At 40.1% G+C, this 16,416-nt stretch overlaps 1 protein-coding gene across 2 annotated transcripts in view; it reads left to right on the plus strand.

Annotated features, from left to right (window-relative positions):
• dnah7 (dynein, axonemal, heavy chain 7) overlaps nt 1-16,416 on the plus strand; it is a 68,247-nt gene that overhangs the window by 27,414 nt on the left and 24,417 nt on the right. For both annotated transcript variants that reach the window (XM_019263404.2, XM_019263398.2), the window contains exons 34-47: nt 3,299-3,481; nt 4,793-4,969; nt 5,208-5,339; nt 7,374-7,595; nt 8,867-9,064; nt 10,936-11,091; nt 11,314-11,482; nt 12,701-12,827; nt 13,314-13,533; nt 13,719-14,345; nt 14,574-14,819; nt 15,049-15,278; nt 15,416-15,746; nt 15,864-16,210. In XM_019263404.2, the coding sequence (XP_019118949.2) occupies nt 3,299-3,481; nt 4,793-4,969; nt 5,208-5,339; nt 7,374-7,595; nt 8,867-9,064; nt 10,936-11,091; nt 11,314-11,482; nt 12,701-12,827; nt 13,314-13,533; nt 13,719-14,345; nt 14,574-14,819; nt 15,049-15,278; nt 15,416-15,746; nt 15,864-16,210 (3,365 nt within the window). The remainder of the gene's footprint in view (nt 1-3,298; nt 3,482-4,792; nt 4,970-5,207; nt 5,340-7,373; nt 7,596-8,866; nt 9,065-10,935; nt 11,092-11,313; nt 11,483-12,700; nt 12,828-13,313; nt 13,534-13,718; nt 14,346-14,573; nt 14,820-15,048; nt 15,279-15,415; nt 15,747-15,863; nt 16,211-16,416) is intronic.

Genomic DNA, 16,416 nt, shown 5'->3' on the forward strand with positions numbered 1-16,416 from the left:
ATAGTATCTTCCCAAAAACTGCTGCAATGACTTCTGAGGCATTATTAAGCATGGGAATGGTCATTATATACAAACATTTATTAGGCTCCTAATGAAAACACAATATTTACGACACAAACGTGACACACCGTACTAAGCTTTCAAATTACTCTTTAGGTTCACAGCTTTCAGATGAAATATAACATTTCTATGTGGCATATACTGCTGACCTACTATCTCAGAGACCCCCCCCCCAGACCTAGTGTCCTACTTCAAAATGTTTTTTCGGTTTTACTGAAGACTCCATTATCCGAGTACCAACCAGGCAGAATTGTCTAAATTATTAAAGGTCTCTATTGTATTGAGTGTCAAAAACAAGTTTTATTTTTTAATACTTGTTAGTCACAGACAGATTTTTGTTTTTTATTTTATTTTATTTTTTTTATTGAGTTTTTGTTACAGAAGAATGACTTTCAATTGAAAATGCAGCTGTAATGATTTAACTGGTTACACACTGTTGCTATGGTTATTATAGAAGACAAGTGTTTAACTGAAACTATGTTTGAGGTATCCAGATAAAGCATTTTAATTGTCTCCTTCCAGTCAATCAGAAACAAGTATTTACTGTTGATTTGGTATATAACAAACATAAACATTCCTCTGGGTTTGTAATTGCGGAACTGAAAACTGAAAACCTTTTGATGTTTATTGGTGTGGCTCCCTCCACGAGGCATTTATCCTCGTGGAGATTCCACAACTCCTGGTGAATGAGGACATGGCAGAGGAGACAAACTACAATAGGAAGGGGCCATACTAATGGTATCCTCAGAGAGATTTCCCAAGGTTATTGATTGAGTAAAAAATACCGAAAATACCCTCAGAGCTCCCCTAAGATCTGTTATATTTTGATCATGTGCACCGCGAGCCAAATACTGTGCTGTGCTAATGTGTGAGTCCAAATTTCTTTAGCTCTATGTTTCATTGAGACTTTTACGTTTTTTCATCAAAAAATATCAGGACATTACAAAAATATGATCTTGTATTTAGTTTATTGCACAAAACTGTTTTCCTGAAACTGTTTCATTCAGAACAGTCTTGATTTTTATTATTTTTTTTCACACCCGTCAAATCTTTGACTTTAGCTGTAGGAAAGACGTAAACATTTTATATAGATGATGTTTCTCAGAGGAACACGCAGTGTAGTGTCAATCATTCTGTTCAGCTGGATCACAGTCGGTCAGGTTCCTTTTTGGTGGAAGCTTCTAGCATTTTAGCGACGTGTCAAACTGGGCTTCTGACAATAGGCAGTAGAACTTGAAGCTATAGTATCGGAGCAGTATACTTTCTGCTATTCAAACTTCTTTTTTTTCTCCTCGGAGTGAAAATGAAGATTGCTGCATTTACTTTACTTACCAGAGAAAACTCATCTTCCACTCATCAGGGTATGGCACTTATTCTGACTCCAAAAGGCTTCATTTTTAAATGTAGGTCTGTTGTTGGGTCAGAATGTGTTTTTTATTTCCACATATGAATGATGTAGTGAAAAATCACACCAACCACCATACAAGTTTGAAAAGGCCAAAAAAAAATCTATATGGAAACAGACATTTAAACCAACCTCATGTCACTGTACACATATGTATTTGAATTATACCTCCATCTCAGCTACTTTGTTGTGTGCAGCCATGTAGCTGTTCAAAACAGCTGGTTCCCTATTTGTAAGGCAGCACTGAGATGACAACAGTAGAGATGTAGTATTATGCTATTATTGCATGAAAGTCATGTGCTGTCTCCATAACAACTAAAAATACATTTGCATGTTTTCCTAGAGGTTAAAACCTAGACTAAACATTGGGATGTGGCCAGAGGTGCAACATACTAATTGTTTTATGTTATGGGGTGCTGTGCAGCATGAAGATGAGACTTTATCGTCCGCTCAGTCTCAGTTTACTAGTTTAGGATGGATCATTGTACAATAGGCATGACATTCCAATTAATTTCAAGCTAGTGAAAAGAAAGGCTGCAGTGACAGGGTAAACAAAAGAAACATTTTGCTGTCTTGTTAAATTTAGATCTTTAATAACTCTCTTTCATTCATGCGCACACACACTAGACACACATGGACAGACGATTTACAGATGGCAGTGGGAGGGTGTATGTCATAATGGAAAATCATTTGTTCGCCCGATTCTCAAATTGTTTCCAAATGAACTTGTCATTTTAAAAATTGTCTCTGTATATAAAGTTGTCATTTTACAAATTGTTTTTTTGTCAATGAATAAGGAGTGTGAGGAGTGCTTATGACAGCTGAGGCAGTACATACTGATGCAATGAAAATAGAAAACGAGAACAAGGCTGGTCTTAATTCACTTTCAAAAAACTCATTTTCTTCTCTGGGCAAAAGTCTTTCTTTGTTTTGATCTTTTTTTCCCCTTCACATTTACTAAACTAATTTTTTGTGTGCTAATCTGGAGTCAGCAGCAGTGTAGTGTATTAAACTCACTGCATACACAATGTATTTTTTTTTTCAGTGCCAACACTCTCTGTCAGATCATTACATTACAGCATACTCACTTCCCTCTCAAGCACCAGATGGCCTCAGCCCAGGCATCTCCATTTGTTTACATTTCAACAAATCAATTCAAAGCACAGCTCTTGCCAGTCCATTTAACTGGAGAATTGACTCTTGTTGTCAGCCACCATTATGATAGTGTAGGTGTTAATTTCATTCGTTTAGTAAAAATTCTTCACTCAGATTAGAACGCACAAGAGTTTTTCTGCGACCTTGAAAGTGTGCACGGGATTTCTGTTTGAGGGAAAGAAATGAAAACAGTGAGTGCATAAAGGATACTGTCTTTTTAAAGCAAGTGGTAGAACGTGAGTTTTCTTTATGCACTTTTAAGCTCTAAACTTAAAAACTCCATGAATACTTTCATCTTTCATACTTTCACCGCAAGGCCCAACCATCTGGTAAATTTAGCTTCTCTTTTCCAAGAAGTAAAAATCCTCCCCAGGGTTGAAGTGTTTTTCTGTCTGTACAACTGCCTGTGTGTACCTCCTCACATCCCTGCTTCTATCTGTCAAGCTGCTTCAACATCAAGAATTATACAATTTTACACGGCGCTGTTTTAGTTGTATTTCTTTGATGTGATTACGCATTTACCTTTTGTTGAGTTACAAGTCAGCAGATCACCAGTGTGATCAATATTAGTGACTGTTTATGACCTTTCTTTTGATGTATCCATGTGTAATTGTGCTATGAATTGTGCTGAAAATGTCCCCTCAAGGTGTGAGCAATCCTATTTCTCCCTTCTCTCAGAGCCCCGACAGAAAATGGCTTATCTTTGACGGCCCAGTGGACGCCGTGTGGATTGAGAATATGAACACAGTACTCGACGACAACAAGAAGCTGTGTCTGATGAGCGGTGAGATCATTCAGATGTCACCACAAATGAGCCTCATCTTTGAGCCCATGGACCTGGAGGTGGCGTCGCCAGCCACAGTAAGAAGCACCTTCACTTCACTTCGATTAAGGGTTTCATCACAGTGTATCCTGCTTTTTCCATTTTGTAGCAATCCAATCTCTGGATATAGCTAAGGATGTATCACCCATTGTTCTTATTTAGAAACATACAATTTTTGTACTCAGATGGTGGTTCTTTTACTGTAATGTGGCTGCACTGGTTCTGACCACATTTTGGGAAATATATCCCATCACTCTAATCCACATCATCTTATCATCCTTCCGATTACACAAAGGCTTTTGCTCATGATGTCCTTCATGGCTGTCTCTATTACACACACTCTCTTGTATTCATCTTAGTGGTCATGCCCTGGTGCTGTCTGCTTTCATTTTCTGTTATCTACCCAAATAATGTAGAGTTTGTCAAAAACTGTGTTGAACACATTTGTAGATGTTATCTATTATACATCTTTGGATGCGAATCATATTAGTCCTTTATTCTTTATTGAAGTGTCAAATGGTGATGCTATTAACCTCAGACAATGTAGTCTCATCTGTGAGTTGTGGGGATATTTTTGCAGGCGTTTTAAATATGCTCATTAATAACCAGTATATAATAGATGCAGTCAGTCAGAAAACTTTGCAAACAAATACATGAAGGAGAGATTCACCTCTAAATTCCTTTGAAATGAACTGAGGAACTGAACTCGTATAGATCTTTTTTCCCAGTACTTAAAATTGTACCTATCCCTATGATTCTTTGTTGTGAGGCAGTAACAAAGGCTCACGGTTTCAATGCATAGATGCCTTGGGAGAATACCTCTACATCTCCCTGGCTGAACATTTCTTTTATTAAACAGATTTCTGTTTTTTTATTCTCTATAGCCTGCCAACTGTTCCTTTCATCATGCTGAATGCAGAGATATCAACATTTCTGTGATCACAGTGAACTCTTCCACTTTCTGCAGGGTCCCGTTTTTGCACTGTTGCTTTCTCTTCTTTCTGTCTTTTTCTTCCTTTCAAGTATTATCCCAAAAGCCGCATTCTTCCCTTTTCTTTTTCTCTCCTATCATATCTACATGTCTTTTAGCTCCTGCTCATACATTATGTCTTCACCCATTTCTTTAACTCTACCTGTACTTTTTCCTGAAGCTATTCCTCGGGTGCGACTTGGAGCTATGGGCTCTCATTAGAAAGCTTTCCTTCAGGGAAAGGCTGTAATATAGTTATCACATAACCACGGAATGAACACTTATTTATGGTATATACCAGTATGAGGGAAATGACCGAACTATCTGGATGAATTTCATGAATATGTGTGTTTTCAGGCGTGGTATTTGTTTGTGGCAGGTGTCTCGCTGTGGTATGATCTACATGGAGCCTCATATGCTTGGTTGGCGGCCCCTGATGCTGTCCTGGCTTAATACCCTGCCCGCCACAGTCAGTGCATCACACAAAGACCTCATCACTGCCCTTTTCGACCGCTTACTGCCAACCTGTATACAGCTCATTCGAAAGGCCACCAAGGTACTGAACCAGCCTCAGGAAATACAACATTTTCTAGCTAGAAGTGGTTTGCAAATGAAATTAATGTTTTACTTTGGTTTTATCATATCAAAATTACATAAATTGTATATTTAGACTGTTTAGTTATTTTGGTTTTACTGTTTCTTCTTCAGCTATGTCAGCTATGTTAACTTTTTAAAGTTATCTGACATAACTTCTTTTCACGTTGTAATTTGTGTGTCTTTTCACCCCATTTCAGGAGCTGTCGCCGACCTCTGACACCAATCTCGTCAAGTCCCTGATGAATCTGATGGACTGTATGATGGATGAGTTTCATGATGAAGCAAAGATGAAGAGCATGAATGACAAAGATATTTGCTCCTGGTTGGAGGTTTGTGTACCCACAACTACTACTACCACAACTGCTACTATTTATTATTATCATAGTATTAATAATAATAAGATATTATTGAACCTGTAAACCCACAAGTGGGTACAGCATCATAAAACAAGAATTGTGGGTAATTAAACAGCATTATTGAGTTACTGTAAGTCCACAACCCAGGATGGTTTGTCACACAAATGCAACAATGCAACATACAGGTTTTTTTCAAATCAGTTGATATGATACACCATAAAAAGTGATTAGAAACACCAAGCTGACATCCCGCTCTAACTGATGTGCCTCTTCACATTTCATCACCGTATCATCTGTTAAAAAGTTGCACATCACAAAGACTCCAGCTGACCGCGCAGGTGTGTTCTGTGTGACTGTGTTTGCGTGGGATGAAATAACTAGAAAGTAGTCTGTCTTTATACAACAAATAACAAACTGACTGTTTTTTATACCCACTGTGAATCTGACTAAAACAGTCTTGTTATGTGCTCAGAATACAAAGTGAGAACATGTCTGCTAAAGAAATCGCAATCGGTCCTGTCAAGTTTTGTTTTTGCTTCTCTTCGTGTTGTAAGCCTGTGGTTTTGCTTGTGAAAGCAGAAATACATGGGTGGGGGCTTACATAAAGAGAGAAACTAAATGAGTAAAATCACTGGTTTGCTAGGCTGAACAGCAAGAGAAAAGAGTGGCGGTGAAAGAAGATAGCTCTCTATCATGATAGGGACTGACAATCGCCAATGGTGCCTGATACTCTGCACAACTACAGGGAATTCTGGCTATGCATGACCTAAAGGCAGCTTACAATTCAACTGACACCTTGCTGACAGGCCAATAGCACCAATTATATAGTCTGTAGTTATTTTCAGCTTGATTCAGATTGCTGTTACTTTTGCATTCTTGCATCAGAACATTATATAAATGGACTTTCATTTATATGGCATTTTTCTGGTCTACCAACCATTCAAGGTGCTTTTTACAACACCTGTCTCATTCAACCATTCACACACACACTGATGGCAGAGGTAGCCATGCAAGGTGCCAACAGCTCATCAGGAGCAATACAAGCTATCCAAAGCGTTTATGATAATACTAAGCTCACCGACACACACTTATAAACAACAGCAAAAGCCATTAGGATTCAATAGCTTGTCCAAGGACACTTTTCACTGAACCGCAGGACCACAGGAATCAAACCAGCGACCAAAGGGTGTATACTGTATCTAGTTTACTCCCTTTTCCTTTTACATGCTGTTCCAATTGAGTCAGCGCCAAACAGGACCACAAAGATCTGGAAACTTTTTAGCAGATGAGCTCTTTCTTCTGCCCCCTGCATGAGTTCCAATTGATTTTTTTTGCCTCTGAATCCTGTCTTTTGAAAGCACTGCTATTATCCCCCTGTGGCACATTGCACTGATGAATGCCTTTCAACTCTCTCTGCCATGTTTCTCAGCCAGTCATTATCAAAGTGTTGAATTAATCAGCCTTTTACCAGCAGGAGCTATCATGAGGCTGCTAAGCTCATGATAGCTCTTGATGGAGTAGGAATTTCCAGTTCCTACAGTATTCCTGCTGCTTTTCCCAACATCTCTCCTGTGTGGGTTCTGTTTTTTATGTCTCAAAATAATCTATTCACATTTTCATTATTTTTTACATTTAATATTATAGACTAATATTGGCCTATTGCACACATATCGTATCGGCGTATATGTAAACCAATATCCATTGATATACATATTTTTTCAGAAAAAAATGCTTGTTGCTTCAACCTTTATCCAGCAGAGTGAAATGCCATTACAATACTATAGCAAGCAATACAGAGTACAAGAGAAGAAGCAGCTCCAAGAAATGTCAGTTAGAATTGGTTGGATTGGTGTATATGTTAAATTATTTAATATGTTAAAGAATATTTAAGTTAAACTTGTTTAAAAAAGCAGTACAGTGCAGTACAGTTCATAATATGTTATCCATTGCATTCATTTGATATTAGTTATTATCTGACAGTAACAGTTATCCTTTCCTTTTACTCAGGGCATCTTTGTGTTCTGCCTGGTGTGGTCAGTGGGAGCCAGCTGTGATGATTCGGGTCGGACAAAGTTTGATGCTGTGTTAAGGGAGGTACTGAACGGCACTTTAAGTGAAGAGACCCGGGCTTGTCACGGTATTCTGGCCACTGTCGAAGCTCCACCTAAACAGCTCACAGTGCCATTGCCCACTGAGGAAACAGTCTACCAGTATCGCTTCATTAAAGAGGTAGGAGAGCACCTAGCTCTATTTTTTTTACTAGAATTTGTACTTCTTCATGAGCTGCTTATGGAAATAACTGGGGGACATCTTAGTAATATCAAGAAAATCTAAATCTCTCTGTCACATCAAATGCAATAGTTTTTTTTTTTACACCATTAACATAAAAACTGACAAGTAACACAAACAGAGAGCACCATGGACATGAAATGACATACCAGTATTACATTTTTCTTCTCCCCAGACGGCGGGGGAAGAGGGATGCTCCTTTTTTTGCCTTTGTGTGACCTTTATAAAGTGTCATGCTTCGGTCTCGGCCACATAGCTCCACCTGCCTTGAATTTGCTGCCAATGAATTTTTATTTTATCACAGAGGATGGTGAACAAAGGAATGTTGTTATCAATGTTATGGCCTTGTTCCCCCATCTGAGGAGATATGTGATATTCTTCTTTTGAATGTGCTTTGACAGAACACTATTAAACATTTGTTTTAGAGGTTTTAGATTTTAAGAGACAAAGAAGTTTATGGCACATATGAACTGTGTGACATTATCATAGCTCATAATCATTTTGCATTATATTTGAGTCATCAAGGTTATATTTCTTCACATTACATTATTATATAGGAGGCACGGTGGTACAGTAATCACTGCTGCCTGATTCAAACCTTGGCTGGGCCTTTCTGTGTGGAGCTTGCATGTTCTCCCTGTGTCTGCGTGGGTTCTCTCCGGTTACGCCGGCCTCTTCCCACAGTCCAAAGACACGCACTTAACAGGTTAATTGGTGCCTTTAAATTGGCCGTATGTGTGAATGTTAGTGTGAATAGTTGTTTGTCTCTATGTGCCCTGTGACAAGCTGGCAACATGTCCAGAGTGTACCCCACCTTTTACTTAAAGTCAGCTGGGATAGTCTCCAGCCCCACCGTGACCCTGAAGAGTACTTTTCTGTTTAGCAGTGGTCAGTCTTGTCTTACAACCTGATCAAAGAAAAATAGCTGATATGGATTTAACAAAAAAAAAGTCTGATTACACAAAACTACTGTGGATTTGTCTTTAGTACAAAAGGATAACAGATGGTCGATGCCACATTTAGCTTCTGAACCATTCACATCCATCGACTATTGACATTTTTGTTGGCTATTGATATGACTCAACACATCACATTAGAGTAGATACCTTTTCGGTACAAATACATGTATCATTGTCATATGTCCTTACCTACCCTACAGTCAAAGACTAAATATTATGTGTTCCCTCTGTGTGTTATAATGTTTGTTTTAGGGCCCGGGCAGGTGGGAGCTGTGGACAGATAAGCTAATGAGTGCCCCCCCTATTGACAAAGACATGCAGTTCAATGAGATCATCGTGCCCACTGAGAACACCGTACGCTACATGGCACTGATGGAGCTCCTCGTCACCCACGAGAAGCCCACTATTTTCATTGGTCCCACTGGTACTGGCAAGAGTGTCTACATTACAGTAAGTCGTCTGTTATATATTATTTTACTAACATAACATTTGGAAAGCAGCAAGGAATCTCAGGTAACTGTAGGTAGGTAAGAATGATGCAGATCCACCATCTTGAGCAGATTTGAAGCATCTTCTGTTTTCCTGAGGCCTGAAAGATGGATTTCCTCACTTAGCTGAATAGTTTGAAATCGTCTTTATTTGTGTGTATATTTGCTAGCTATTGTAGCAATGTTCTTCTTCTACTTTTGTTAGTGCGTTTCTTGGTGCCTTTACCATCTCAAACTGATGATCACTGGAACAGCAGGAAACCAATAATAATAACCTATAATAAACATGAGCTAAATTGGTCTGCTTACTTTAGCTCTCGTCATTTGTTCTCCAAGGGAATTTGGGATTGGACTAGCAAATTTTTATTATCAGAAATTGTTATTGTCATACGCAGAAAGACACTGCCTGTGCAATCAATAACACCATTCTGTAGGGAGAGTGAGCATTTGTTTCTAGCCGTGTTGTCCCAGCCTCAGGAAACTAAAGTAAGTGCTCTGCACTCACAAATCATTTAGAGGCAACACAGCTACAGACACCAGGTGTGAAACGGCCACCTTGAAGGAATACTGAGTATCTCTCAGTAGACCTTCAGCTATTTATATCAAGGACTAATCCCCCCTCCTTCTCTTTGCTTCATTAGTTCATTCATTAGTGTGCTCAAACTTGAGACTCTGGGGTGAATAGAGATCATTTTACTGGGGAGCCTGCCTTGTTCTCCACTTCCTGCCTGCCTACGTGGTGGAACAGCTCTGTCCCATGCAACCAACAGACCGTTGCTTTATCACCATGTGCCTAAATCTTTAGTGTGACAAAGGAGCACCCACTCCTCAGACCATAAGAATATGACTGCCGTGATGCCGGCACCAGTACCATTAGACAGCAGCACACAAGGCTCCTTCACCTGCCTCAGCTGACTCTTCAAGTGAGACAGAGAGAAGCTGTACCACTGGTTTATAATTCAGACAAGAGGATGGAGATGATGCACCATGATTCACATTACAAGTCCCCCTTAATTACGCAGGTCATTACTCACGTGATTTCACAAGGATGTGTATGAGCACTGTGTGTGTGCTTGTACACGTGTATGGGGGAAGCCAGAGCATAAGCTCTGAATACACATAATCCACTACCATGAAAATAAGTCATCTCCTTGTAGAAGGCATTTGATCAAAATTGCCTTTTGTAAACCTTCATGTAAAATCAAAAATGCATTGATGTTACCCTTTTGACTTCATCGTGTCCTTAAAGAGCAACTAACACTATTTCATTTCACAGTCATTTTCAGGAAATTACTAAGGTTGAGTTTTTATCTGATGAAATATTCACTAAATGCTAAATTTAATGAGACTATAAAGCTCGACACGACCATTTGCCAGTATCTAAGTAGAAATGATCATTTTATGTGTACTCTGCAGTATGGACTGTTGTTGACATGCCGATTCAAAACAGAGTGAAAATACATTTATACACATTTTCTTTTTTAGATGAAATTATATTTATATTATTAGTTAGCACCATGATTGTATTGATCCTTTGAATTAAGTCTATGACATTACCAGACCTTCATAAGTCACTTTAGGTGTTCTGACACACATACAGTACAAATATTGCGTGTGTACTTAATTCTTTACCCAAATCATGCAATCATTCCATTGACTGTCATACACAACTTGTTTCCTTTCCTGATAATATCTCTTATCTCAGTCTTATGTCACCATTTTGTATTATTGTATTGTGCATGTATAGATGTTTATGGTCATAATGATACTTCAGTACTATGAGATGTGATGATAATCAGTGTTCACATTTCTTATATCTTATTTCTTGCCCAGGACTTCTTGTTGAATAAGCTGCAGAAGGACGTGTACAGCCCATTATTTATCAACTTTTCAGCCCAGACCACAGCTGCCCAGACCCAAAACATTATTATGTCGAAGCTAGATAAGCGGCGCAAAGGAGTGTTCGGTCCTCCATTGGGGAAGAAAATGGTACGGCTTCTTTTTTATGTTATGATGTTTTATGTTGGTATCAGAGAAGTGAGTCACTAAAATGTTGGCAGTTGTAAAGATTTGTACTCTTTTATAACAAGCACCATTTTATTTTGTGTGTACATCTAAACAAAAAACAGTGTAGTATAAAATATAAAGTGTGAGATATCATGTGTTATTATCTGTGTTTATTCTAAGCATTCTAATGTTATTTTTTATCAGGTGGTATTTGTGGATGATGTGAACATGCCAGCCAGGGAGGTTTACGGTGCTCAGCCCCCTGTGGAGCTGCTGCGCCAGTGGCTGGACCACTGGAACTGGTATGACTTGAAGACCTGCTCCGTGATCAACCTGGTGGATATCCAGGTCATATGTGCTATGGGACCACCTGGTGAGTAACAGCTCCAGTATCCTTAAGTTCATGTCAGCGCATAAAGTAAATACTTACAACCCTAACCATTTTCCTCTGTCTCTGAACTACTGCTGTGTTTGTCGAGTCACAAACAGTAGCTGCTCTTTTGTGGAGCTCCTCACTGCCTTAAGGTGCTTACAGACAGCAAATTCTTGCCACTTCCACCTCCCCTGGAACTACCAGTATAAACATAAAACCATCCCTGTCTATTGAGGCAGCTGGCAGCAAGAACTGCCAGGGTGGGTGCCACACTCAGGTGCTGATACAGCTACAGTATTTGCTCCTGATGCCTGTGCTGACAGTCATTTAGATTTTCTAAACTGCTGCCCAGTATGGCCATGGAAACCCTGAACCCATCCCAAGAAAAACAATGGAGGAGCCCAGTTGTCTCAGTCAAACTTGGTAACTTAAACACAATGAACTGCAGAGCTAGCAGTAAGCAAGTTGGTCACACCCTGAGACTTAACAGACTGACACTAACTCTCCCTGTGTCCCTGTATGCTATGCCAATGGGGGACATCATTTATACTAAATGAGGTTATCTGTTGTTATTACATTACTTCGAGCATGAAATGAAAATGATAAACTATAAAAACTTTCTAAAAGAAGTGTTGTACAAGACAAAAATGTTAAACAATGATACATTTGACATGATTTAAATGATAATATGACAATTTTAACATATGACAAATATACATTACACTTTTAAAAAATCTGTTTTTAAGAGTGATTTAAAAGAGAATAAGGAGCTCCCCGGTCTGATCTCCTCAGGAAGGTTGTTCCAGAGAGGTTGAACCCTAACAGAAAAGGCCAGGTCAGAGCTTTGGCACATGTGGTGTCATGAGATCTGAGATGTACTTTAGTGCTAGTCCAGAGTGGGCCTTAAAAGTTATTAATAATATCTTAAAATCAATCCTAAAATCTACTGTGAGCTAATGAATGGAAGTTAAAATAGGAGTAATGTGTTTTCTTTTTTGGTTTTTGGTGAGAAGTCTGTAGCATTAGTTTGTCATCTGTTGACAGATGCCATGGTTCTTAGGTCATCTTTTAATACAATTATGCACTTCAAAACTGAAATGATAAAAATGTTATTATTTTAAAAAAAGAACAAAAGAAAAGAAAGAGATTTACTAGTGTGGGAAATTGTCTTAAGAAGTGCCCTGTCTGTCAGAGATTATCGTCCTGCTTGTTTCTTAGGTGGAGGGCGGAACCCTGTCACACCTCGGTACCTGCGCCACTTCAACATGATTACCATCAATGATTTTGATGAGAAGACCATGCATACGATCTTCTCCAGGATCATAGACTGGCACTTCAATATACGGTAACTACATAGCATGTGCAATCAGTGAGGTGTTTTTTTTTTCTTCACAGTGTGAGTCCATGTGTTCAGGATGTCATACAAATGCCATTTGTAGCTAGGAGTATATATTATTCTACACATCACTTTCAATAATTAAATGTGTTCTTTTTCCTCCTCTCTTAACTGCGCTGCTACAGTGTTTACCTTGGAGACCACAAATCCTAATCAAATCTGCTGGATAGGTTTAAAATCTACACAGAAACTTAAAGTACCACTTTACAATTTGCAATTTAACAAGCTAGTAATTACGAACTGACGGTGCTTGGCATTTTGGAAATATAATTTAAATGATAATGATTTTAAAAAAGTATCCTTGATCATATATGTTTTTATTTATTTATCTTATAAATGTTTTACAACCACAAATTACAGATTCAGTTTCATAACTAAACTTTAGAAAATAATCTGAACAGGATCTAAACAATAAATCAACCTTTTTGTCAACAGGTTTTCTTTTCCCCAGCCGTTTGCAGCTCTGACCTCTCAGATTGTTAACAGTACCATGTCCGTGTACCAAGAGGCCACCAAGAACCTGCTACCAACCCCGGCAAAGTCCCATTACTTGTTCAATCTGCGCGATGTCTCTCGGGTCATCCAGGGCATCTGTCTGTCGCGGCCAGAGACTGCAGATGAACCATCTGTCATCAAACGCCTCTGGGTCCATGAGGTAATGTTCTACACAGTAAACAGAGGAAAATGCCTGACAGCTATGTAACATAAACATGCAAATAAAACAGAAATGAAAATGCAAAAAGTGGAAAAACATAAAGTTGCAGTGAAGCTAACCTATGCCTGTCATCTCTCTGTAGTTTTATCTCACTCTCACTGTTTCCTTGTCTTGTTGGTCCTCAGGTTCTGAGAGTATACTGTGATCGACTGGTTCAGGACACAGATCGGTTTTGGCTTGTGAACCATTTACAGGTGGTGTTTCAGAACCACATGAAGGAAAACTTCCATCAGCTCTTCCAGCATCTGGACCAAGACCAAGATGGAAAGGTCACTGAGGATGACTTGCGTAGCCTCATGTTCTGTGACTTTCATGATCCCAAGGGTGAGGACCACAACTACCGCGAGGTGCACAACCTCAACCAGCTTCGACAGGTAGTGGAGTCGCACCTGGAGGAGTACAACAACATTAGCAAAGCGCCCATGAATCTGGTCCTCTTCCGTTTTGCCATCGAACACGTGTGCCGCATCTCCCGCATCCTCAAGCAGCCAAGTGGCCACGCCCTGTTGGTGGGCGTGGGTGGGAGCGGGCGCCAGTCTCTTACTCGATTGGCTGCCTACATGGCAGGGGCAGAGCTGTTCCAGGTGGAAATCTCCAAAACCTACGGAACCCCTGAATGGCACGATGACCTGAAGATTATCATGAAGAAGTCCACACAGGGTGAAGCTCACGGCGTTTTCCTCTTCACAGACACTCAAATCAAAATGGAGTCATTCCTGGAGGACATTGGTAACCTGCTCAACACTGGTGAGGTAAAGTGGATTGGAGGGGACATGAATGGATTGTTGGATGAGTTGAGGTATCGATAAGATGTAGAGACTCATGTGAAGATTGATCAGTGAATGAAGGTTTGATTGAAGGGTTAGTAACTATTAAGTATGGATGGATAAAAGGATAGCTGTGTGTAAGGTGCAAAGGTGTCCTATTTTACAAAATCGGTACTCAAACACACATTTCTGTAATCTTCTGGTTGTTTCCAGGTGCCTAACCTGTTTGCAGTTGACGAGAAGCAGGAAATCTGTGAGCGAATGCGTGTCTTGGACCGGCAACGAGATCGTGACAAGCAGACAGACGGCAGCTCTTTGTCCCTTTTCAACATGTTTCTAGAGCGCTGTCGCACACAGCTGCATGTGGTGTTGGCCATGAGTCCCATTGGAGACGCCTTTAGGAACCGTTTGAGACGTTTCCCTGCCCTCATTAACTGCTGCACCATTAACTGGTTCCAGGTGTGTGTGTGTGTGTGTGTGTGTGGATGTTACATGAATTCTGCTGTGCTGTTGGTCGCACCAAAAGATGCCCCAGGTAGTTAATCAAAAGAAAGGGACAATATATGGTGTGTGAATGTTAGTGCAACATCACAGGTGGTGACTATGACATTAGCATAAAACCATAGCAATGATTAAAATGCACATATGGCAGCATAGTGGCAGTACAGCATATATTCTGTCTTATCAGACCTGGCCTGAGGATGCCCTGCAGGCAGTGGCCTGCCGCTTCCTGGAGGACGTTGAGATGACAGATGAGACACGAGAAGGCTGCATCAACATGTGCAAGAGCTTCCACACCTCCACCATAGAGCTATCAGGTCGCTTTTTGGCTGAGTTGCAGCGCCACAACTATGTCACTCCAACCTCATACCTGGAACTCATTTCCACCTTCAAGGCCCTGCTGAACACAAAAAGAGCGTAAGATTTCACATAAAATAACTAAAGAATACTGCTGTGTTAGGTTACAAATGTGATTCAAGTATGCTGTAGCTATAAAGGACTTGAAGGTTTCCTGTGTAAAAATCTTTCCATAACTCTCTTTCTCCTTTTTCTAGTGACGTCATGAAGCTGAAACGCCGCTATGAGGTGGGCCTCGAGAAGCTACAGTCAGCAGCAGATCAGGTGGCCACTATGCAAGTTGAACTGGAGGCTCTACAGCCAGAGCTGGTTGTGGCCAGCAAGGATGTAGATAAGATGATGGTGGTGATTGAGCATGAATCTGTGGAGGTGGCTGAGACAGAGAAGGTGGTGAAAGTGGATGAGGCCGAGGCAAACAAACAGGCCATGGCTGCCAAGGCCATCAAGGATGAGTGTGATGCTGATCTGGCTGTAGCCATGCCTATCCTGGAGTCAGCCCTGTCTGCGTTGAATACACTCACCAATCAGGTAAACGGAGCAACATTTTTTATTTATATAGGATATATATCAGGCTCAAAGGTCAGGTGTACTAGAATGGAATACTGAAGAGGGCAGACCTATAGATGTGGTTCTTTTTATGTACAGGATATCACAGTGGTGAAATCCATGAAAAGCCCACCCCCAGCTGTCAAACTGGTGATGGAGGCAATCTGTATTCTCAAAGGCATCAAGCCAGATCGTGTGCCTGACCCCTCAGGCTCCGGTAAAAAAGTGGAAGACTATTGGGGCCCGGCCAAAAAGCTTCTGGGAGACATGAAGTTTCTCCAAAGCCTCCATGAATACAACAAGGACAACATCCCACCAAATCGCATAGCCATCATCCGCAACAAGTACATTACCAACCCAGACTTTGTACCAGAGAAGATTCGAACTGCATCCACTGCAGCTGAAGGCATGTGTAAGTGGGTCTGTGCCATGGACAAGTATGACAAGTAAGTAATGTTCTCCTGTGTTATCAGTTATGAAAATGTAGTCACAAAGCTTGAGAGAGCTTTTCATCTGTCTAAGATAGTAATGTAAAGCTTGGTTATGGGTAACTTCAAAGAAATAGTCACCCTCTTACTGCAAGCGTCATTAATACAGCAGGCCAAATCAAGATGTGAAATGTTCATGTCGTTATAGTTCTGACAATTTTAAA

Source organism: Larimichthys crocea, chromosome I (assembly GCF_000972845.2).
Source record: "Larimichthys crocea isolate SSNF chromosome I, L_crocea_2.0, whole genome shotgun sequence".
NCBI classification, from domain to species: domain Eukaryota; kingdom Metazoa; phylum Chordata; class Actinopteri; family Sciaenidae; genus Larimichthys; species Larimichthys crocea.